The sequence below is a fragment of the Stegostoma tigrinum genome, chromosome 6, assembly GCF_030684315.1.
Source record: "Stegostoma tigrinum isolate sSteTig4 chromosome 6, sSteTig4.hap1, whole genome shotgun sequence".
Taxonomy (NCBI): domain Eukaryota; kingdom Metazoa; phylum Chordata; class Chondrichthyes; order Orectolobiformes; family Stegostomatidae; genus Stegostoma; species Stegostoma tigrinum.
This window is the reverse complement of record NC_081359.1, coordinates 92,150,272-92,175,480: the sequence shown is the minus strand read 5'-3', so window position 1 is coordinate 92,175,480 and position 25,209 is coordinate 92,150,272. Positions and strand designations below refer to the sequence as shown.

At 42.6% G+C, this 25,209-nt stretch overlaps 1 protein-coding gene across 3 annotated transcripts; it reads right to left on the bottom strand.

Moving 5' to 3' along the window:
* Positions 1-86: 86 nt before the first annotated feature.
* Positions 87-23,531, bottom strand: LOC125453022 (mitochondrial uncoupling protein 2-like). 3 transcript variants are annotated; one of them, XM_048532031.1, is made up of 7 exons: positions 23,160-23,531; positions 18,552-18,749; positions 9,069-9,276; positions 5,880-6,077; positions 3,039-3,140; positions 2,784-2,964; positions 87-1,249 (listed from the first exon to the last, which is right to left on the bottom strand). In XM_048532031.1, exons 2-7 carry the CDS (start codon positions 18,675-18,677, stop codon positions 1,144-1,146), a joined length of 921 nt encoding a protein of 306 aa, XP_048387988.1. In that variant the 5' UTR covers positions 18,678-18,749; positions 23,160-23,531; the 3' UTR covers positions 87-1,143. The 3 variants fall into 3 exon arrangements, with proteins under 3 accessions (XP_048387988.1, XP_048387991.1, XP_048387989.1); XM_048532034.1 differs by lacking the exon at positions 2,784-2,964; XM_048532032.1 differs by lacking the exon at positions 3,039-3,140.
* Between the last annotated feature and the right edge of the window lie 1,678 nt (positions 23,532-25,209).

The following is a 25,209-nucleotide window of genomic DNA, read 5'->3' as shown; positions in this document are numbered from 1 at the left end:
TTGCAAGGCCATGCTGTGTATATATTAGTTGCAGTCTCAATGCTACTGTACAACATTGACAGAACTTAAGATACTTTATTGCCTGTAAGATGACATGTAAATACAAATGCTTTCAACAAGTTGTTATGCAAAGGGGGTAAGGATTATATTTTAATTAAAACAAAAACAGAATAAAGGCACCTGAAATTAGAATCCAAACTTGTCTGGATTTCTTACTGTATCAAAGATCAGCATACCAGATTACAGAAGTGAAGTGGTTTTAAATAACCAGATCAAAAAAGCCATATGTTGCAGTAATGTTAACAATGCATATGTTTCACTTTCACATGAAGCAAAGATCAGAATTTGAGTTGTTTTCTAGACATGTCACACCAGAGAGAGACCACAGAAATAGCAAAGTACTGTAGAGACTCAGCAGGTCTGGCAGTATATGTGCAGACAGACAAGAGGTCATGTTAAGCCCAACATGACTGGGAAATTAAGGTTTCATTAACATCAAATCATACCGATCTCAAAATATTAACCTTCTCTAGCTCTATAACAGCTGCCAGATCTGTTGAGCTTTTCCAGAAGCTAAGGATCTGCAATATCTAACATTTTCTGGAATTAAAAGCAATTGTGTTCAACTTAGAACAAAGTCATTGCTTGATGACATGATCCTCAAATCATGCTTTATCCATTTTTGACTACAGAAGTGAATGACTCAGATACAGAACAGTACTCCATACTGACACCCCACCCCCCCATCTCACCCTCCAAACTGCAGTCAGCATTTGGCCTGTCTGGCAACCCATGAAAAGAATTTAAAATATATGTCTCTACAACACTTCAGACTTGGAGGGGGGAAAAAACCTGATTATATTAGAAGTAGAGGTATTGGGGTCATTAGTTTCTACACTCCAGAATAGAAAAGACAAATAATTATCTTTATTCACCTTCAAAAATATATTCAAGTTACCTCAAGTTAAGAAATAAAGCAGCAAGATCTTGCCTTGCAATCGACCAGCGACATGCCCACAGTCTGAATCAATCATTCTTTAAAACAGGAAAAAAGGATCAAGAAATCCTGGCCCTTTGGATTTATATAAACATGGTAAATATTAAAAACTGTGCTGTAACAATATAAAATGTGGAACAAGATGATTATTCCCAGGACTGCTTCACCAACATCATTGCACGTTTCAACTGTTCATATGTAACAAACATTACCACGTTCCATGACCCCAGACGCAGGAAGGAGGGCATAAACCTGTTGCAAAAAAATAATTTTGCTATAATTAATTGAGAAAGAAAATCTTCCAAAATCTGCCTCCTCAGAAGTAAAGTTTAAAAAGTCTCAAACAAGCTCACTGACATTGAAATAAGCAATTTGACAAGTAATGTCGAGAGTTAAGGAGCCAAATTTTAAATTAAGCATCAGATCAGTTGTGGGGAGGCAACCTGGTGGCATTACTGATGGACTGTTAATCCAGAGGCCCAGGTAATGCTCTGGAAAAAAACTGCATGCACTGTAAAAAAAACGCAACAAAACTGAACTTGCAGGATAAAAGCTCAGCAAGTCTGGCAGCAGTGAAGAAAGATCAGAGTTACTGTTTCATGTTTGGGTTCTGAGAAAGGGTCACTGGACCCAAAATGTCAGCTGATTTTTCTACAGATGTTGAGCTATTCCACAACTTCTGTTAAATGCTCCAAGGATCTGGGTTCAAATCCTGCCATTGCAGGTGATGGAATTTGAATTCACCAAATAAATATCTGGAATTAAGAGTTTAATGATCATGAATCCATTGCTGATTGTCAGAAAAACCCATTTGATTCACGTGTCTTTTAGGGAAGGAAGCTTACCCTTACCTCATCTAGCCTCCAGACACACAGCAATGTGGTCGACAATTCAGATGAGCAATAATAAATGCTCTTCCAGACAATGATATCCTAATTCACCAGTGAATGGTGTTAAAAAAATTAGCCTGATTGAGCTGAGGGAATAGCATCAATGACAGTTGTTCAAGGACAGGTAGCCTGCCAACAGGTTGACAGGATGCTGAGAAGAACACAAACTACTCAAAGTGAAAAATTGAACCAGGAGGTGGGAAGGCAAGAACAGGGTTACAAGGCAGGTCTTGGTGGAAAATAATGCTGGTTCAAAAGTTGTATCAGACATAATGGGAACTGCAGGTGAAGAATCTGAAATAAAGTGTGGAGCTAGATGAACACAGCAGGCCAAGCAGCATCTCAGGAGCACAAAAGCTGACGTTTCGGGCCTAGACCCTTCAGGGTCTAGGCCCAAGTGTCAGCTTTTGTGCTCCTGAGATGCTGCTTGGCCTGCTGTGTTCATCTAGCTCCACACTATCTCGCTAGTTCAAAAACATGAGTTATCAACAGCACTGGAGTGGAAGTAGGACAGCCCCACAATCTCTCACCTCTGGGGAAAGAAAGCCATTTGTGGGGTAGCCAAGAGTTTACTAGCAAGGGGGCAGGTTGGATGGGGAAATCAAATTCAGACATCTGAAGGTAAATATTGTAGGAATGGTGGGAAGGAATAGCAGTATTAGTGGGGAGGGTGGGTGTGAAATAGAGATAGAAATACAGAAATTCAAACCAAAATGCTTAAAACAATCATGAATATCTTTAAGTATCCCGATTATAACAGGAGACGGTACAGAAGAGTAACTGAATTTGTTTAGAGTTATACTGTCGGCCAGTTAGAACTAAAAATGGTATGAAAACATCCTTGATTTCATATTCAAAGTCTGCCTGTTGCCTGTATTACCTAAATAAAGAGTTACCCTTTATAGAAAGCTGTGAATCCCTCTTTTGTCAGCATGATAAAGGAGCAACTTAAGGCACTGCTGTATTGGCCAGGAGCAGAGTTCATGTATCTTGTTTTTACTACATCAACAGGTGAGGCTACAATGGTTGTGCAGAATCCAGCACCAAAAGCAGAACAAAAGTGGCATGGCAGGTTATCTGCAAACAAAACCAGAATTATTAGTTTGAGCTGTGAAATGTTTTGGCCTTTATACTTATTGTGCAATGCTTACCAGTCATAAAGTTATACTTGATCAGCCCTTCCTTGATCAAATCATATGTCACTAGCTCAGAGCAGTTCACAACAGAATTGCGAATAATATTTGGCACAGTACCTGCAAAACAAAAATTCAGGACACCCGAATTAATCTCTTCAATTTTGTAGCAAATTATGCACATTGAAGTTATTCAGCTTGTTATGAATTGTATTGGCTGCTATTTAACTGCATATAAAAGCAATGGACCTACACAAATTTAAAAAAGGTCAAAACGTGGTGATGCGTTTTTGTGGGCGAGGGCATAAAAGCAGTCCAGAATCAATTTCAGAAGGTTGAGCAGCTCCACTTAAGTATTTCCAACATTTGTATTTATTTCAGATTTTCAACAGTCTGAGGTGTGCGGAGGGTTACAAAGGGTCATGTAACGTCCTTGGCAGGCAGTGTTAGGGAATATCCCAAGGCATTTTACACATGCATAAAAGGAAAGGTTGAGGAAGCTAGGGCATTTTTCATTGGAGCAAAGATGAGAGTTTACTTGATAGAGGTTTACAAGATTATGAGAGGCATAGAGAGTGGATAGTCAGAGACCTTTTCCCCAGGGTGAAAATGACTATTATGAGGGGGCATAATTTTAAGGTAATTGGAGGAAGGTATGGGGGGGGGGGGGGGGGGGGGGGGGGGATGTCAGAGGTAGGTTCTTTAGAGTGGTGGGTGCATGGAATGCACTTCCAACAGTGGTAGTGGTGTCAGATACTTGAGACTTAAGTGACTCAGATAGGCACATGGTGGAAAGTAAAACTTACAGTATGCATGATAGTTTGATCTTAGTAGGATAATAGGTCAGCACAATATTGTGGGCCGAAGAGCCTGTCCTGGGCTGTATTGCTCTATGTTCTAGGAGCAGGAGGATAGCTAGGCAAAAGGTGGGTCCACTCACAAAGACAGGAATTTATGCAATGAGGTAGAGGAACTAGGTGAGGTCCTTAAATACTGCATTGACATTCAAAGGAGAAGGATATAATGGCAAGCCTGGAGGGATTTGTTGTTTTTATAGCAACATGTCCTAGAATATCAAAGTCCCCAGAACCTGATGGGATCTATCCAGAAATGTTGGAGGAGGCAGGTGAGGACATGGTACAAAGTATTTGTACAGTCTTTGTTAACAGAGGTCTGCAGAATAGCCAATGTTTGTTCCTTTAAAGGAAGGCTGTAGGGATAATCTGGGGAATTACAGGCTGGTAAGCTTTAGGTCAGTAGTTGGGGAAGTTAGGAGATTCTCAAGGATAGGATTTACTCAGATTTGTTAGCATTTGGGCAGGCTTTGTGCAGTGAAGGCTGAGTCTCAAACCTATTGAGTTGAGGAAGTGACAGGGCGAGGGCCTTTTGAAAACTACATCAGTGACCAGTGGGATTCCACAGGGAATATAGTGTTAGGATCCCTGTTTGATATAGCAAGCTTTGACAACAAAGATTTGGAGGAGTTGCGGGTAGTGAGGAGGGATTGTCAGAGGACACAATAGGGTATAGATAGGCTGGAGACTTAGGCAAAGAAATATCAGATGGAATTTAATCCAGATACAGCAAGTGGCAGAACATTTACAGATATGACAGTCAGGCTGGAATATCAAAATTGGCAAGTCATCTTGTAACTGTATAGAACTTTAGTTTAGGCCACATTTTGAATATTGTATACAGTTCTGATCACCATACAGTCAGAAGGATGTGAAGGCTTTGGAAGAGAGTACTAAAAAACAAACAGTTCACCAGGATGTTGCCTTGTTGGGAGGATATTAGCTAAGGGAGAGATTGGACAAGATAATAAAATGTGAGGCTGGATGGACACAGCAGGCCAAGCAGCATCTCAGGAGCACAAAAGCTGACGTTTCGGGCCTAGACCCATCAGAGGCTTTGTGCTCCCGAGATGCTGCTTGGCCTGCTGTGTTCATCCAGCCTCACATTTTATTATCTTGGAATTCTCCAGCATCTGCAGTTCCCATTATATCAGAGATTGGACAAGTTTGTTTTCATTTGACCAAGAGGTTGAGGAGTGACCTGATAGAAACTTTAAAAATTAATGAAAGGCATGGATAGTCAAAAAGACTTTCCTCACCCTGCATACCCACCCCCCAAACCCAGGTAGAAGTTTCAATTAGCAGGTTGAAGGTAAATGGAGGGGGGGAGAATTTGAGGATGAGAGGCAAGTGCTTTTTCAAAAAAACCAAAAAGGGTAACAAATGCCTGGAATGCACTGCCAGATGTGGTGGATATAATAGCAACATTGAAGAGGCATCTTGGCAGAGAATAGAAAAACATGGGACTATGGAGAGACAAGGGGGTTTTACTTCAGAAAATGGTCATGTGTCAGTACAGATTTGGGCAGGCCAAATGGCCTGTTCTTTTGCTGCACTGTTCATTCTTTGAGAGCAGTGCACTAGGACTGCAATTTAGAAAGTTTTTGCCTTAATATCCATATGGTGGGTGCAAACTTTCTCAGCTAGGCCATTTCAAATTTGACTGCCCTTCCTTACCCCTTCTGGAAGTTGTAGTAAAGCCAAAAAAACAAAAAAAAAAAATCAGTCATTGAGCATGGATGAGTGTTAATGGGAACTGCAGAAGCTGGAGAATCCAAGAGCCTCTGTGAAGGGTCTAGGCCCGAAACGTCAGCTTTTGTGCTCCTGAGATGTCGCTGGGCCTGCTGTGTTCATCCAGCCTCACATTTTATCATTTTGATCATGGATTAGTAATAGACACTGAATATTCCCACTTCAGCCTTTCAAGTGCTCATTACCACAAACAATCCCTCACATTGGTCTGCATTATCAGTCTGAGTGATAACAATTGATGAGATCTTCAGACCTTTCCACAATCCTGGAAGTCCTTCCTCCTTCGCGATTTTTCTGTAGGCGTCTATGGTCCCACTGTACCTCTTACTCACACCAGTTATGTTTAATTGTGCTTGAAACCTTACTTTCACCACATCTGTTGGCTGTGCCATGGTGACTGCCATGGCTCCTGTTGTGCAGCCAGCGAGCAAACGACTACTGATGGTAATAGCTGGGGTAAAAAGGCAAAGTGATTAGTGCAAGAGTTGGGTGTGCTCTGGAAAGCACTTTAGTACAGAGACTGCCAACAGTCAAGGTTTGATTAGACAGGTTCATTCAATAATGGGAACAGTGGGGTGACTATATTTAAACAATGGGATTGCATGGAGGACAAGTATTACATTACAGCTTGTAATGATGGAATAATAGCATCATGTTACACAGGAGGGTGGCTATCAGCTCAGAACCAACTCAGGCACAACCTCATCCAAATAGCTCCACCGCTTTTCCCATAACCCGGGAAACATCAAATTCCTTTTCAAAATTTACTGCCTTGCTTTCCCCATTTGAAAGGCTACATTCCACATTGTAACTAGTCTATATTGTCCTAAGGAGTTTCTTTTTAAAAACCCCCTTAGGACAATATTTTACACCAACTAGTTAGTGTTACAAAAGCCCTTGTTTACCAGTTGCTTCGATTCTGAATGAAACAGCTTCCTCCCATGGACCGATTCAAAAATGGAGGAGATTTATCAAGCTATTTAAAAATTTATTTGCTTTTAAGAAAAGGAGCAGGTCAAGTCCAGCATCAATGTTAGTCTCAGCTGTTGTCCTTCAATTCCTCCTTTCTGGTAAATCTGCCCTTTTGACATCCTTAAAATTATGGTGTCTCAAATTAGACAATACTGCAGGTGAGGTCTAAAATCAGGGATTTATCTATCATTTCCTGCCATAGAAAAACTTCCTTGTTTTTGTATTCAGGGCCTCTTATGAAAGAAAGAGAAGAGGTCCTGTACTCTATCTTCCTTGGCACTTAAGTCTACAGATTCACTTGGATCTTAAAAGTTTTGTAAAATTGTACCATTTATATAGTTGGCCTGGAGCCCCTACCCCCACCACATTCAAAATCTCCCCTTACTCCACTGCAATGGTATCAATGTGGACTTCACCAGCTTCAAAATCCCCTTCCCCCACCGCATCCCAAAACCAGCCCAGTTTGTCCCCTCCCCCCCCCCCCCCCGCCAATGCATCACAACCAGCCCAGCCTGTCTCTGCCTCCCTAACTTGTTCTTCCTCTCACTCATCCCTTCCTCCCACCCCAAGCCGCACCTCCATTTCCTACCTACTGACCTCATCCCACCTCTTTGACCTGTCAGTCTTCCCTGGACTGACCAATCCCCTCCCCACTTCTCTTTTCTCGCCATCTTCGGTCCACCTCCCCCTCTCCCTATTTATTCCAGAACCCTCACCCCAGCCCCGTCTCTGAAGAGGGGTCTAGGCCCAAAACGTCAGCTTTTGTGCTCCTGAGATGCTGCTTGGCCTGCTGTGTTCATCCAGCTTCACACTTTATTACCATTTACATAGTTGGTTACTTTTCCTTATAAGTATAGGTCACCTCACACACCATGAAATCTATTTACTTCAGTAGTCTGTCCTCCTGAAGTCTGCTCCTGCTGTCATGGTTGGCAACTTCTATTAACAAAAAAAGGTACATAAAAAGGAAGTGAAGTGCCATGGGTGTGGAAGAAGAGAGTTAGCCTGTTTTCTCCACATGCTATCATTTCCTCATTCAGCCCACACCTGATTAGAAGTGCAAAATGGAAAGCCAAATGTGAAGGTCTCTCCTTGTTACTGCAGTCTCTCCAATGCCAAATCCTCAGCGGTGTCTCCTCACTGAGGAGATGAGATTGAGTCAACAGGGAGGCTGAGAAGGGGAGCCTGATGTTTGGGTGGCCCAAGGTCACCATTAATTTTGCAGTTATTGTAATGTCAACTTGGAACTTTTGCACCCCAGAGCAATTAAACTATGCAAGGAAAAGACAAGCCTGTTTAAGTTGCTGGAGATAATTGTATGCCCATTAGAGACGTTCAGTGTGATCAAAGAAATGGGCATGGGGGACAATGTCAGCAATAAGTACAGGTCAAACTGGGTTGTGTTCTGGCCTTAATATCTTTTGGCACATCCTTCTTGGCTGCTGCTGTTGCCACACACTTTCAGATCAACTACAGGAGACTGTCAACTCAAGTACCGGAGGGAAAGCTATTCAACATGTCTTGAATCTCAGGCAAGCCAAAAAGTATGGAAAATCCTCCATTTCTCCAAACCAACATTCCAAACTTAAACACCTTCAGCAGCAAACTGCAGTATTGGTTTGACCATTGGCAGCAGGAAGACAGTGTCACGGCTCAGAACGTTACCACACCAGCTGTTAGCATTGGTGGGAAGACACTTGAAGTGGTTAGTAGCATCAGCTGGGGAGGTTAGATACATCTCTCTACAATGATGCTAATGCACATCACAAAAGATGTGACAGTTACATCTAAAATTGTGAAGAACTGTGACCTCCTAACAAGTGAGCACTAAAACAGTAAGGTTTACAAAGACTGCACCCTCAGCACAATCTTCGACACAATGTTGAGACTGAGACAGGTACCTTGTTACCCATACTGTGGCAACACCTGGAAGATGCACTGTAGTAACTCAAAGCTCTATTGACAGGACTTTGCAAACTCTCATCTTCTATCATTTAGATGAAGGAGGGCAACATCTGCATGGGAACACCACCACCACATGTTCACATCCAAGCCACATGCCAGCCTGATTTGATACCACACAGTCACTATTCACTAGTAAAACACCAACAGTACAGGTGTGCCTACACTAGGAGCTGCAGTAGCTGAAGGTACCAGCCATCACCTTCTCCAAGGCAAATACTGGCATAGCTAGCCACATCCTCATCCCTGAGGAAAGGCTCAACAAGCTTCTCTTAATTATATTCAATTGTCCTTGGCACCAAGTTACCAATTCAACCAGCCCTGGAATTGGCAAACCAACTTCACTGGATAGCAAACTACTTCAAGTGTGATGGAGAATGCCACAGGCTCCTGAACCACAGATGCTTATTATGGTCAACTGGCGCTGTGCCAACCTGTTCAAGATGAAAGATGTTCCATCCAGCAAGGGGTTCCATCCATCACCCACACCACACCTGAAGACACTCACCATCAGATCCATTGGTGTAGAAGTGTTTGACAGAATCATAAAGCCCAATACGCACCGATGCAAAGCTCATCTGACGTTGAAGACCAGCCACCAAGCCATTATAGAGGCTTCTTGCTCCTTCAGTTTTCACAATTGTCACCATGGTACCAAAGACACCTCTATACTTTGGAGAGGTCACATTGTTGTTAGACTTGGATTCCCCTTGAATCTAAGATATGAACAGGATTGGAGTTTTAATTAACCTTAATTCAGTTAAGATTTCTATAATCTCAGTCACAATCAAGTTGCTATTCTTTCCATTAAAATGTCTTCATGCATATTTATTAGTTTGCATTAGTCATTTATAAAGAAAGTAAAAGGCTACATTTTAATGAACGCATGCCCAGGAAGTTTGTTTCTGGTCCACTCATTCATCTGGAGCATAAAACAGTTCTAGCTTAGTTCAATATGCGCCAAGGTCCCACAATACTACAAACCATGGGGCACTGTGCATTTGGCTGAATTTCCGTATTGTCAAATAATTGTGGTTTCACAAGATCCTACTGTTTCTCTGCAAGAACAGCAAGTGAAAACATACCAGTGTCCATTTGGTCACTGGAGTGGGGGAAACCCCATGGTTTGTAGTATTGTGGGACCTTGGTGCATATTGAACTAAGCTAGAACTGTTTTATGCTCTAGATGAATGAGTGGACCAGAATATTCCTGCAGGTGTTTGAAGGTCTCTATCTCTACCCAGCCCAAGGTTGATGTTGTCACAATTCTAACTGTTGAAAATAGGTCCTCTGGTTAGGTGAGATGGACAACTTATAGCTGCATTGGTATCCCAATACACAACAGCCAATGTTTAGAGCTGGGTGAACAGTAGGCCAAGCGCTATCAGAGGAGCAGGAAAGCTGACATCTCAGGTCTGGACCCTTCTTCAGAAATGGGGGAGGGGAAGGGGATTCTGAAATAGAGAGGCGGGGAGGTGGATGGAAGATGGATTAAAAAGGGCCTGATGATAGGTAGAGAGGAGACAGACAGGTCAAGGAGGCAGGGATGGAGCCAGTAAAAGATGAGTGTAGGTGGGGATTGGTCAGTCAAGGGAAGATGGACAAGTCAAGGAGGCTAGTAGGTAGGAGGTGAGGGTGGGAGGAGCTGATAGATAGGCAGGTCATGAAGGTGGGGGACAAGCTTAGCTGGTTTTGGGATGAGGTCAGGGGTGGGAAGATTATGAAGTCCACATTGATACCATTGCACAGAGGGTTCCCAAGCAAAATGAGGTGCTGTTCCTGCAACTTTCAGGTGGCATCATTGTGGCACTAGAGGCCCAGGATGGACATGTCATCCAAGGAGTGGGAGTTGAAGCGTTTTGCAACTGGGAGGTGCAGTCGTTTGTCACGACCCAAGCGTAGGTGTTTCACAAAGCAGTCCCCAAGCCTCCACTTGGTTCCCCCAATGTAGGTGGGGCCACAGCAGGAACAGTGGATACAGTGTACCACATTAGTGGATGTGCAGGTGAACATCTGTTTGATGTGGAAGGTTTTCTTGGTGCCAGGGATGGGGGATGAGGCAGGAGGAGGGGGCGTAGGTGTAGCACTTCCTGCAGTTCCAGGGAAAAAGTGCCAGGGTGGTTGGGCTAGTGGGGAGTGTGGAGCAGACAAGGGAGCCACACATGAAATTATTTGGAGGTCCAATAGTACTCATTCAGGCAACATACATGGTGTTAAATAGGTAATTAACACTTTTTCAAATGGAAATTGAAGTTTTTGTTAACCCATGAGTTCCAACAGCCAGGCCACTAAGTCAAACAAAAAGTGACTTCACCTAACAAAAAGGAGCAGTATTCAAAGCTTAATAAATTGAGGCTGGATGAACACAGCAGGCCAAGCGGCATCTCAGGCTGCTGGGCCGGCAGTGTTCATCCAGCCTCACACTTTGTTATCTTGGATTCTTTAGCATCTGCAGTTCCCATTATCACTGATACAGTATTCTAAGCTTAAATGATTTTAAATAAATCTGTTGGACTATAGCCAGGGTATTGTGGGACTTCTGACTTCAATCAATGCAGATTGTGGTTTTACCATGCTGTCCTGATAGCAGTGGATAAAACATATCACTTACATTATACTTTGAAACAAAAAACAAAACACTGCAGATATAATTTTGAAGCTCAATAGAAGTGCTTAGTTTAGGGATACTGCAGCGAGTTATATATACACACATTATAAACTGGGATTGTGATTAGGTCTTAAAACTTCTGTTTCAGCTCAAAGTAAAGCCCATTATAAACACCTGCATGTGTATTGGAAGGCTGGGGGATTCCCCTGGCTCAAAAACCTCACTTGGGTGGAAAAAAAAAGTGTCAATGTTAGTTCAGATGGTCATATTGATGGGAGTGTAGAAGGAATAGAAACAAACATTGACAAGGTAGTGAGTTGCAGATCTTAACATTTTCACTGAATTTCACAAAGTAGGGCATAAAGAAATGGGATAACAAGGTGTAGAGCTGGATGAACACAGCAGGCCAGGCAGAGGAGCAGGAAGGCTGATGTTTTGGACCTAGACCCTTCCTCAGAAACAGGGGAGGGGAAGGGGGGGGGATCTGAAATAAATAGGGAGGGAGGGGGAGGTGAATAGAAGATGGATAGAGGAGAATATAGGTGGTGGAGGGGAGACAGACAGGTCAAAGAGGCGGGGATGGAGCCAGTAAAGGTGAGTGTACATGGGGAGATAGGTCAGTGGAAGGACAGGTTAGTTGGGGGGGGGGGGGGGTACCCAAAGGGGTCATTTTGCAGAACACCTACGTTTGGTTCACACTAAACCAATTGCACCTCCCAGTCAAGAACATTTCAGCTCCCCCTGCCATTCCTCAGACAACACGTCCATCTTGGGCCTCCGCACAGTGCCATAACAATGCCACCCGAAGGTTGCAGGAACATCAACTCATTCCACTTGGGAATCCTACAGCCCAATGGTATCAGTGTGGACTTCAATCTTCAAAATCTCCCCTCCCCCTACCACATCCCTCAACCAGCCCAGCTTGTCCCTGCCTCCCTAATCTGTCCTTCCTCCTAGCTCAAGCCCCACCCACATCAACTGACTAACCTCATCCCACCCTCTTGACCTGTCCATCCTCCTGGACGACCTTAACTCCCCACCCACAATCACCTTTACTGGCTCCAACCCTGCCTCCTTGACCTGTGTCTCTTGTATCCATCTTCAATCCACCTCCTCTTCTCTGTCCACTTCAGAACCCCCTTCCCCTCCCTCATTTCAGAGGAAGGGGTCTAGACCCCAAGCATCAGCCTTCCTGTTCCTCTGCTGCTGCTTGACCTGCTATGTTCATCCATCTCTACACCTTCTCAGTAACAAAATCCTCCCTGCTCTGTCAGGGATGGACAGCCAAGCAAATACTCCATGGGGCAAAAACCTGTGTCTTAGTGAGTTCTCATTAAGACTTTGAATGCAGGGACCCCACAGTAGTTCAGAACTTGCATGACGAGGGGAAGCAGAGAAAACAACAAAAAGGCAATCTGTACCTTGCTGCCGAGAACAGAATATCAGATTGCAGGTATAGTACAAAATTGTGCAAATATGGTCTTGTGATGAGAGTACAAAAAAATTTGTTGTTCTAATAAAAGTCTTACACAAACAGCAACAACAATTTCATCTACAATGTAGGATAAAGAGAAACAAATCTTTAAACATCCAGCAAAACAACATTTCAATCTATTCCCCAATACCATCACTTTGCAGAAATTCAAAATCCAGAGAAATTACCCCTTAATATCCAAACTGAATTTGGCATAACTAACTCCCCATTCTTTCTTGTAACGGTGAAGTCTTTGCAAAACTGTTTGGACTTCGTAGCAAGACATTCTCCCTGGAAGTAAGTTTAAAAAACCTGAGTGGAGATAACAGTTCTTTCCTTGAAATGTTCTGCACTCCTTTCTTAGAAAAAGGAGAAAGATTCTGGTGCCAAGGTATAGAGCTGGATGAACACATCAGGCGAAGCAGCAGAAAAGCTGATGTTTCAGGCCTAGACACTTCAGAAAGCCTGAAAGGTCAGCTTTCTTGGTCCTCTGATGCTGCTTGGCCTGCTGAGTTCATCCAGCTCTACACCTTGTTTCTCAAGTTCTCCAGCGTCTACAGTTCCTACTATAATCTACGTTTGCTCTGAACTGCCTGAAAACTTCTAGTTTCAATTTTCTAAACCAAAAGTCAATCTTTGGTTATACTGAGTTGAAAACAAACAAGTGGCCCTCCACTTTTACACTCCCTGTCCCTAAACCAGCATAGTTTGAACAAGTTTCCAGCACTACTCCAGGGGACCCACTGCTGTCACACTGGATTAAATCAGTATTTCAGGCAGACCAACCTAGTTGGGTTTTAAAACACAGACAAAAAACAAAAAAACAAGTCTCAAATGGCATAGTTTTTGGAGCATGTAAAGACTGCATAGTTTATTTGAAAGCTAGACTGGAAAGTGGCAGTTTGGACTGTTGTGCTGCAGAGAATGAACTAATTTAATAACTTGGAGTGGAACTATGTGGTATTCACTTACTGGTTACATAAGACCATATGACCTTTGAGGAAATTGTACTAGACACTGAGACAAGCTGGTAACAGATGTCCTCGGATTGAAAAAGAACGCTGCCCAGCAAGACCTTTGGTTTCAAGTTCCAATTTGTTAGAAAGTCTGTAAGACAGGTATCTCACTAGCCCCCCCTGCCACCTCTGTCCAGCAGAAAACCAGCGTTTAGATGAAGCTCAGAGGGAACTTAAAATTATGAGCAGAATCATAGGACCAGCTACCAAAATTGAAGGATTGCTGCAGTTGACAGTGAGACAGCATTGCCAAAAAATCAAAACTGTTAATTCACCCCTTTATCAAACTGTTTGTTTTGCTTAGAGATTTTCCACTCAATTTTCCTGGAAGTGTTTGTCTTGTCAGTCCTATTTGAGAATGCCTATATTTGAATTAATTGATGAAACCTGGAAAGATGTCTTTTTGAAAACAAGTGAATAGTTTTGCCTAGATTACATTTGTCATCATGCTGGTGATTAAATTCATAGTTTTTACATTCACGACAACTTGTAAGATGGTAGGGCTTGATTGCCAGTGCATTCTTCTGATCAAGATCTGAACAATGTAAATCAAACCAAGGGAAAAATACTGCAGATGCTGGAAATCTAAACTAAAAACAGAACATTTGAGAAACAAAAACAGAACTGGCAACAACAATCTAGGAGGAAAAAACCAACATTTCAGGTCCAGAATGACACTTCGGTTCTAGAGAGTCAGTGTAAAAATCAGACACCAAATTTTTTAAAAAAGGGCCAGACAGGACAGTAGAGTTAAGGCAACCAGATCTACCATGACCTTAAAGGCCAGAGTGGCCTGTAGTGCTGAAGGTTTCATGTATTCAAGTTTCAAAACTTCAAAGCAACCAAATCTTGCTATCAAAGTGTAGAAATTCCATAGATCACCGTGAAGTGTGGAGTGTTACTAAAGTGTCTAAAAAGTCAAAATCTCCAAGTTCTGTTTTGCTTCATTTGATGCGAACAGGCTCTGCAGTAGTACAGTTTTCAAAAAGGGACTTGGCCCTCATCTTTCCACGCTTATGTAAAAATCCCCAAAACAAAGGAGAAGTAACATCCCACTTCCTCAAAGTACTTCATATCACCATCTCCCAACTGCATGTTTGCACTTCTCCAGGAGGAAAGACAGAATGGATACCTAGGAAGGGATAGTAAGAGATAACAGGAACTGCAGATGCTGGAGAATCCAAGACAACAAAGCGTGAAGCTGGATGAACACAGCAGGCCCAGCAGCATCTCAGGAACACAAAAGCTGACATTTCAGGCCTAGACCCTTCTTCAGAGAAATGTCTCTGAAGAAGGGTCAAGGCCCACAACATCAGCTTTTGTGCTCTTGAGATGCTGCTTGGCCTGCTGTGTTCATCCAGCTTCACACATCAGGGGATAGTAAGAACTGCTCATGCTGGAGTCTGAGATGACAGTGTGGAGCTGGAGGAACACAGCAGGCCAGGCAGCAGAGGAGCAGGAAAGCTGACATGTTGGGGTCAGACCCTTCTTCAGAAATTGGGGAGGAGAAGGGGGCAGTGATAGCAGGTAGATAGTGGAGCAGGTAGGTGGGAGAAAGGATGGACAGGTCAAGGAGGCAGGGATGAAGCTAGTAAAGGAGAGAGTGTAGGGATTGGTCAGTAGGGAGGGAGGAGTGGATAGTTGGGGAAGACACAGGAAGATTCTCCAAGTGTGGGAGAAAATATCTTCCCTACTTTTAGTCCAAGACCAATACTTCTTTGAGACAGGGTGAGAACTTTTCCCTCAAAAGATTACTACATTGAATTTCCTTCCCTAGATGATTAAAAAAATGTATTGTCATTACAAACAAGGCCACCTTAGACAGAATTTTGATACAGTGAGTCAAGGTTATGTGCAGACAGAGTAAAGACCAGACTACATGGGGGTCATGGTGGGAGACTCAATGGCCTACCCATGCTCCAGTCCTATGATCCCATGTTTCTTTTTATAAGGAAAAGAGAGAGTTTAAAAAAGTTGGTCTGAGAAGTGCTACTGAAAATAGAGACAGTTTTTCCATTTCTTTCAGGTCCTTAAAAATGCAGGGAACTAGAGGACACATTTCTCAATTTTCAAACTTCTACAGATCTTATTTGCCCTTTTAAATATCTTCAATTTTAATGTGGTTTCATCCTAGTATTTCGTGCCTGGCCTCTGGTCAGGTTACTTGGCAGTTCAATTGTCCAATTGAGCTTAGTTGCTCAGTTTCTTAAACTTTAGATAAAAAGGTCATCTTTCTCTGGCAATGCAGCAGTTTAAGTTGGGATACAAGTGGCAGTCTGATTCTTGCCATGAAGTGACACATTCCAAACAAGACTGTTGATTGAAGGCTATCCAGTACCAGTTCTGTTTAATGTCAGTCTTTATGCACTGGGGCCCCAGGAGCTAGATTCCAGTCTTAAATCCCCATCTATATTGTCTAGAAGCAACTGTTTAACTTCCACAATGTCCAAGTGGAAAAATCATTGACTTGCATCAGAGATACCTAATAGTTGCCTTTTCCATACCAGGAAAACATTGTTAGCTTTACTCAACTGAAAGCAGACCCAAACTTCAGCCAGACAAAATGTTAAAGAGAGAGATACCATATGCTCAACGCATTAAGTTGACAATATTTGTTTGACTTTTCACAATGTCTAGGACATCAATTGCCTCTAGGCAGTTTGAAAATAAAAATCCTCCCTGCATACAATAAGACAAAACCTTTGCATTCTCCCAAACAATTGGGCAACAAAGCTAAGGCATTTTCTAGATTTTCTTGCTGCAGGGAGTGACTTTAACTGGATCTTCAAGTCTCTGTTCCATGTGAAGGAAGACCTTTCCCCATGCTTATCCATCTTTGATGGAAGATTGGCAGTTCCTTATCAGCATCTGTAGATTAGACACCAAAATGCTTTCCAATATATCCAACTAATTTCAGCTTACAATTTGTTGGCAGCTACCAAACCTTCCAAGTCATAAAGTGGCTCCTACCTCTAATGAAGTGTTCAACATAGCCAAGCTACAGCCTACTTACCTTTTGTCTCCATTTGGGCTGTTACTGATTAGACGATCTGCCACTAGTACTGAATTATTTCAGGTGCAGTACCATCCCCAGACTCAGCAGGCATTCACAATGGCTTTCTATTACAGAAAAAAAGCGTTCTAAAGCCTAAAAACAGGTTATTCGGTCCAACTCATCCATGCCGACCAGATATCCTGAATTAATCTAGTCCCGTGAGCCAAATATACCTATCCAGGTGCCTTGTAAAAATGTTCAGTGTATAGCCTCCACCACTTCCTCTGGCAGCTTGTTCCAAACATGCACTACCCTCTACACGAGAAATGTTTCCCCCTCAGGTTCCTTTTAAATCTTTCCCCTCACACCTTAAACCTACGGCCTCTAGTTCAGGACTTCACTACCCTGGGGTGGGGTTTAAAAAAGACCTTGTCTATTTACCCTATCCATGCCCCTCATGACCTTAGAAGCTAAGGTCAACCCCTCAGACTGAGGCTCCAGGGAAAAGCAGACCCTGCCTATTCAGTCCTTCCATACGGTTCAAACCCTCCAATCCTAGCAACATCCTTGTCAATCTTTACTTAACCATTTCAAGTTTCACAACATCTTTCTTATAGCAGGAAGGCCAGAACGGCATGTAGTATTTCACAAGTCACCTAAACAATGCTCTGTACAGCTGTAAGATGACCTCCCAACTCCCAAACACAGTGCACTGACCAATAAAAGGCAAGCATACAAAAATGCTTTCTTCACTACCCTGTTGACTAAATACTTTTAAAAGGAACTATGAACGTGCACCCAGAGAATTCTGTTTGGCAACACTGCCCATGACCTTACCATTTAGTGCACAAGTCCTGCCCTGATTTGCTTTTCCAATATGTAGCACCTCACATTTATCCAAATTAAACTTCATCTGCCACTCAACCTATTAGTCCATCTGATTAAGGTTCTGTTACCCACAGGTAATCTTCACTGTCCAGCATACCACAAGTGTTTAGTCATCTGCAAACTTACTAATGATTCTTCCTATATCCACATCCAAGCCATTTGTCTCACCTCATTTTGCCAGTCCACAGATATTACCTCCTTGTCCATTATTTTAAATCACTTAGCCAATATTCAAACTTTGCTGGTAGCTTTCTGTGCAGTCATTTCATCCTTCATTTACTAGAAATTGACAGGTGTTGTCCAACTATCTATTCTAAACAATTGTCCTTTGGATACAATTCCCCTGTATCCTGTCTATGGCCATCTAGCCTTTATTCTGTTCCCCATGAGGGGGGAAAATAAAAGAACAGGGTGCCTCACCACATTGTAGTAATTGTTTCAATTACTGATTTGTTGCAAGGGGAGTCTGGGACCTGACTATTCAAAGTTATACATGAACTAGAAGGAAGCAAAGCTGGAAAAAGAGTGAAGGAGTGGTTCTGTCTCCATATAGGATCTAGTAGGCATTTTCCACCACCACCCCCCCCCCCCGCAATTCTCCTTTAAGGGATCCCAATCATCTCATCTTTGTTAGATGTCTATGCAGTCCCAGACTGAATTCCAAACATGGTGGGTGGGGAAAAGGACATCAGGGTCATTTGGAGTTCTGAAAAAATTGACTATTTCCTTCTCCACAGATGCTGCCAGTCCTGCAGAATTTCTCCAGCATTTTCAGTGTTTGCTTCAGCTTTATAGCATCCACAGTATTTTGCCTTTACTATATTTTTGCCAGTAATTGATTCAATAAGAATTTTAAGTTCACATTAATGCTTTCCTCCATTGCAGGAGAACCCACAGCTGAAATCTGTGTTACTGCAAGATTGTGTGACAATAAAGGTGATAATCAAGAATAGAAAAAAGAAAGCAAAGTCTTACAAGAGTTTATAGGCAGTCAAACATATTAATTTTACCTGCAATCTGACTTTGGTGGTATCAAGAGGGAATGTAACCAGATCAGCTACACACGCTGCTGCTCCAGCACCAACAACTTTTACACCATTTGTTGGAGGCACATCTGTTGGTTTTAATCCAACCATGTTCAAGGGCAGCCTTCATACAGATGCCTGGAAGATTTTCACTCTTGCACATCCACTGTTCACCAAACAAGCCTACAAAGAAAGCAATGTTAACAGTATTGAATCCCCTGCAGTTTTCCTTTCCGCACGGATAGGCAAAAGCCAGCACATTTAAGGGAAATTTGCAGCTTTTTCTCCAGTAGTAAGAAACATTAGTCACTGAAATCACTTTCACTAAAAAAAGTGACATTTTCTTAGTAAAACAGACAGGAAACGGTAGACATTGAACCTCCAATTTACCACAATTCATATCATTATGCACAAAACGTGCATTTTCTGATTCTGCCTGAAATTACAATCTCCAGGACAAAGGCATACAAAAACAAATACGGAGTTCAATTTAGATGATTGCAACATATCTGGCATTCACCATTGACTAGAAACATTAATTGGAGCAGCATTCACTAAGTCCTAAGACTTGAAGTAGGCTCATCAAGTCTGCCTATAAATGCTAGTATATTGCATCTACTGGTTCTACTTTATCAAAGCTGCTTGATAGCTTCTCAGAATTCTAATAAATCTGTCAAGTGTGATTTCTTTTCATGAAGCAATGCTGGCTCTGCTTGAAAGATGTTATTATTCTAAATGCTCCATTAGGAGATCTGTTATAATGGACTAATATTTCCTGACAACAGTTATTAGCTTTTTCTGTCTCCTCCTCTTTTTGAAGGAATGCATTAATTTGCCTGCTTGCCAGTCCTCCAAGACCATGTTACTGTAAATTCAAGACTGATCATGAACTGGGAATCAATTAAATGACAGTGATTCAATCCTGACTCTCCAAAACATGTCCACAAAAAAGTTAAAGTCAGGAGAGTGATGGGAATACTTGCCTGGAAATTGCAACTTCAACAACACAAATAGTTCAACAGCATTTGGGACAGAGCAGTGGCTTAAAATTTTACAAAGCCCACGGTGGAGAAAGTGCAAGTACAAAATATACTTTAGCCTCAACTAGTTCTAGCCCACAGCACCACCCAAGATCATTTTGCAGGTTCTAGAAGGGCAGAGGCAATAGGCCAAACTTGGAAAAATAATTCCTTTTTCACTGATGGCTCATTGTGTGTTAGGACCCATACTCCTCTTTTGTTACTTTTATTCTATTCGTTTATCAATTTATTCTATTCGTTTATCAATTTTAGTTTGGAGCTGTGAAGTAGAAACTCAAACTAAAGACGACTTTTGGCCTGAGGGTGATTGCTTGTGTTAAAAGCAAAACAGACCATTTATTTGCAAAACCAGGCCTAGAAATTAATGGCAGGTTGGTTCCTGGTCAAAAAGATGCTTCATCAGCAGGGAAGAGCATTATTTTTAGAGACAAAGCAGATGCTGGCTATTACTAAAACAGTAATTGAGAATTGGTTCCAGCAAGTCTGGAAGGTCTCATGCTCGACAGATGTTAATATAGTAACTGGGACCTCATGGAGATAATCAGTCCACCAGGGAAGGACTAGAGTTCAAACTGGGTTTGGACTGTGTTTTCTGACTGTTGGTGCTTCAGCTCAGATGTGATAGCTCCTTGCCTAACCACCTATGAACATGTCTTGGAAGCTCAGTCTAGAAAACTAAGTTCAGTATAACTGCTTTAATCTGACCTCAACTATCAAGGCCATCTTGACATCTTTAGGGAAAAAAACAACCAGGAAAACATCTACGCCCATGGAACACCACATCCTGAAAAGCTCAATTGGAGCAGTTTTGTTATTTTCTTTTAACCCCTAACAATGTCTGTTGGTCTAGCTCTTGCTTGAATGGAGCTAAAAGCAAAGGTTTTGAGTTGAAAGCATAAATTAGTTAAGCCACTGCTCTGTCCCAAATGGTGTTGAGCTGGGCTGTACATCCTTATACCCTGCTTCTGTAAAGACTCCACCCCATTCTCAGCTCTTCCATCTCCATCATACCCGTTCAGATGAGGCCAACATTGGCAAGGGAGCCTCAACGTCCAAATGCCTCCAAAAGGTCTTCCTCAACCAACGATTTCCCAGCTCAGATGCCAACAGGGCCCTCAACCAGGTCCGGCCCATCTCCTGCACTTCCACCTTCAACCCTTCTCTTCCCTCCCTCAGTGATAGGGTTCCTCTTGTCCTTACCCACCATCCCACTAGCATCCACATCCAGAAGATCAACAGACACCATTTCCACCACCTCCAGTGAAATGCCATCACTACACCTATTCCCCTCCCTTGTCCACCTTCCACAGGGACCATTCCTTCTGGGACAACCTGGTCCACACTTCCTTCACACCCAACACACCCACAGCCCAATGCCACCTTCCCCTGTAAGGGAAGGTGCAACACCTGCCCACTATCCAAGGGCCCAAACATTCCTTCTGGCTGAAGCAATACCTCACCTGCACTTCCCAGAATCTACTCTGCAGCATTCACTGCTCACAGCGTGGTCTCTTCTACAGTGGGGGAAAAAAAGCATAGACCAGGTGACCGCTTCACAGAACATTTACGTTCTGATTACAGAAAAGACCCTGAGCTATCTGTTGCCTGCCACCTCAATGCACCACCCTGTTCCCTGGCAAACATCTGTCTGTGGCTTGCTGGGGTGTTCCAGTAAAGGCCCAGACCAACTGGAAGAACAACACCCCATTTTCTACTTAAGGGCCCTACAGACCTCCAGACTCAATATGGAATTCAATAATTTTAGGACCTAAACTCTCCCATATCCTACCCCACACACCCTTGTTATCGCAGTCTGCCATTACACACTACCTGTTAGTCACTAACCGTCCCCATTAACAAAAACCAAAGAACTGCAGATGCTATAAATCTGGAATGAAAGCAAAAGTTGCTGGAAAGCTCAGCAGGTCTGGCAGCATCTATGAAGGAGAAAACAAACAGTTAAATGTTTCAGGTCCTCTGAGGAAGGGTCACTGGACCTGAAACATTAGTTGTTTGCCTTCACAGGTGTTGCCAGACCTGCTGAGCTTTTCCAGCAACTTTGTTTTTGTTCCCCATTAACAACCATTCACTCTCCCCACCAGATAGTTATCAATTCCTTTGTCTATCCAATTGTTCTCCTCCCTTTAGGCTCTATCCTATTGTTTACTCCAACCCCACCCTCACTTGCTACATATTAACTGACTTGTGCAGCTACCATGAGTTCAGAGGAAGTGTCCTTAGTCCCAATTTTTCCTCTTCAACTGCTCCCAGACTTTGCTGAGCTTTTCCAACTTTTGTTGCTTTACAGCATCTGTAGTTCTTTCAGTTTTTAACTTGGTTATTCAAAAAGTCTGGTTAGGAATCATTTGGCCTAATTGAGGCTCTTTGGAGGTTTTAAATTTCCCTGTGATGCACATACAGGTAGAAAGGCTGACTTGGATCAGCTGTCTGCCTTTTTATGTCCCAACACCTAGAACTCCTTAATATCACTGTGGGGACATATATTCAACACAACTATAGTGATTCAAGATAGTTTATTGGCAAGGCACTAAGATTGTTAACTAATGCACAAAAACCAAAACTGCTGGATAAAGTCAATAGGTCTGGCAACATTTGTGGAGAAGATTCTGAAATAAGGATCAGCAGACTGAAACATTAACTCTGCTTTCACTCCACAGATGCTGCTAGACCAGTGGCATTGCTCCAGCAACTTGTGTTTTTTCTTTCCTCCTTCTCTTTGTTTCAGGTTTCCAACATCCAGACATTTTATTTGTTGGTTATAAACCAGGTTCTGAGCTTTCAGGGGGTCCTGTAAATAAGTAAGTATTCTCAATCCTAAATTATTCTCTGGCACTTTCAGAGAGCGAACAGGAATGGTTACTTGACAGAAAACAAAAATTGCAGTGAACACCTCACTATTTTTTTCTTTTAAAACCTTACTTCCAAATAGTATCAGTGATAAGTGATCAGTGCTCTCTGATGAAGCGTCTAGGCCCAAAACATCAGCTTTTGTGCTCCTGAGATGCTGCTTGGCCTGCTGTGTTCATCCAGTTCCACACTTTATTATCTGACTTCCAAGTAGTACATGCATATCACCTTTGGCTGACATCAATTTCCAAGGCCAAGGACCACAATAATCCTTAGCCCAGCAACAAATTTCATCTGTTGCTAACAGGGTAAAGATGTGCATTTTAAGGGGCTTGCAGCATAGTAGTTGTAGTTTCCCTACTTATGAGCCAGGGGACTGGGATCAAGTCTAGTTTACCTCAGAGGAGTCATACCTGAGCAGGTTGAGTAAAGATATCTACAGACAGGAAGCCACAATTTTTTTTTAAAAAGTGGGCAAGGAGGAGGAAAGGTATTGTACTAAGATACCCCTAGATAATTCACAACTGGCCAGCCTTAGTCACCCTCAGTTTCATGATACCCATGACATCTATAAATGAAATAATTAGGTACCAATGAGCAGGTTTTGGAGTTGTTTATGTTTTACAAAGTTTAAAACCAATGGAGTATTGCAAAGATAGTTACTCCCCAAAAGGAGTTTTCTTACCTGACAGACCGAGACTACTAACAAATGAGACAGTGGCCCTCACGCTTAGAAGAGATCATTCCAAACCGATTAAGTATTCTTTCAGTTTACCCACAAACTTGCAAACAGGCGGCTTCGATGCCTATTTATATAGCTTGACGGGGAGGGGCATTCCCGTTGATTGAGTGAGAGGCTGCTTCAGTTTAAAGCGAGTGTTGAGGCTATAGCTGCAATCAATTGCTCACGAGTGAAGACTTGTTTAGTCGCACTTCCCCAAATAGGACCAGAACCAGGTCCAATCTGAGGAGATCATCTTGGCTGTTCTCCATTCCAGACTGGACTTGCTGCTTGCTTCTCGTTCCTTATAGCCTCCTTAGTGTTGAAAACAGGCCCGTCGAGGCGACAAGTCCACACCGATCCTCAGGCCACCCCCCCCCCCCCCCCCCCATCCGCAATTTAACATGGCCAATCCAACTAACCTGCATATCTATGGACGGTGGGAGGAAACTGGAACAACCAGGAGAAACCCAAGCAGACACGGGGAGAATGTGCAAACTCCACGCAGAGCCGCAGGTGGAATCGAACCTGGGTCCCTGGCGCTGTGAGGCAGCAGTGCTAACCGCTGAGCCACCGCGCAGCCCCAAATTTGTTCTTGAACATATCTAAGTTGCGACCTGCTGGGAAGGTTTGAAGGTGGAATGTAGTTTTGTGTCCTGATGGGTTTCAGTTCCGGCAGAATAGTTCCTCAGGCTTTTAAATTAAGATACCTGTGAGGAGGAGGCAAATATTTATATTGTTTAGCATATTTGTCTCCAGGCATCTGTCAAATTATAAATCAATTAATTCGTACACACCAACCCCATCCTGTTTGCACACGCACAACGTAAACGAATAGCTAAGTGACCCACTCTAAATTTTAGTGGGATGTTCTCGATGTTATAATGTTTTCCTTTTGTAAGATTAGTTTTCAAGGTAAAGTCCTCACGGGAGGGGTGAACCCCCAAGCTGAATACATGTGCAAATATTAAGGCATGTTTTCAAATTTATTGTGATTTGGGTTTTGAAAAATGTATATATTTTCAATTTGCCTCCTATTGCTTTATTTCTGTAAATTAAACGGTCAGTTCTTGGCATTGAGATCAGGTGGAATAGCATAGACGTAAAACAAATTCTACTTCCAACAATCTCCTCATTTTAATCACTCTTTTGCATAAAAGAGCTTATTTTTGTCAAGTGCCTCATAACGTTACGATCCAAGGGTTATAGAGCGCCGGGACCAGCTTTGTGCAATGGAATGGGAACAAAGTACAAAATCCCCAGGACCAATCCGGATGCGCTGGAACGGAGACTTGCCTGCAAACGGGTCTGCCTTTTTCAAAAATAAAGGACATTTCTGTGCTGGAGATGATCCACCATAAGGAGATGTAACTTGTTTGCCATGCAATGCAGGAGGTTATTGTAGCTGGTTGAAGTATAGTGTAGAATGAAGCCAGTACCTCAAATTGCATTCCTGTATCAACTGTCCCAGTTTAAGGAGACTACCTTTCATGTTCATTCCATGTCTGGTGTTGACTGGTTTATAACGGACTTGCGAAGTGTAGTGTCCCTGTCTTTGTGCCAGGAAGGTCCGGTTTGAGTCCAACCTGCTTCACAGGTGCACAATAACATCACAGAACAAGTTACTTTAAGAAAATTATATCTCTGATGGAGGGAGATGCTCATCATGATCCTCGATACACTATGCCTAATTACCTGCCTAATGATCTGTTGAACATAAGTGATGCCAACAATCTGGAATCCACATTGCTCTAATGAATATCTTCATCATTATTATTCATTGCAAAATACCAGAATGAGTTAGTGTGTGTTTGTGTTGAGCGGTTGCAAGCCTTTGGCTGTTTGGAGCTTGCTTCTCAATTGTTTTGGATTCAGTTCATATCTCTGGCCAGTTGCTGCGTTGTAGGTTTGGTGTGGTCAGAGTGAGTTCAGGGAACAGAAAGTTAAGCTATCACTTTGTGGGCCTGTTCTTGGATCTGGACATGGTAGCCATCTTCTGGCCCAAGCTGAAAGC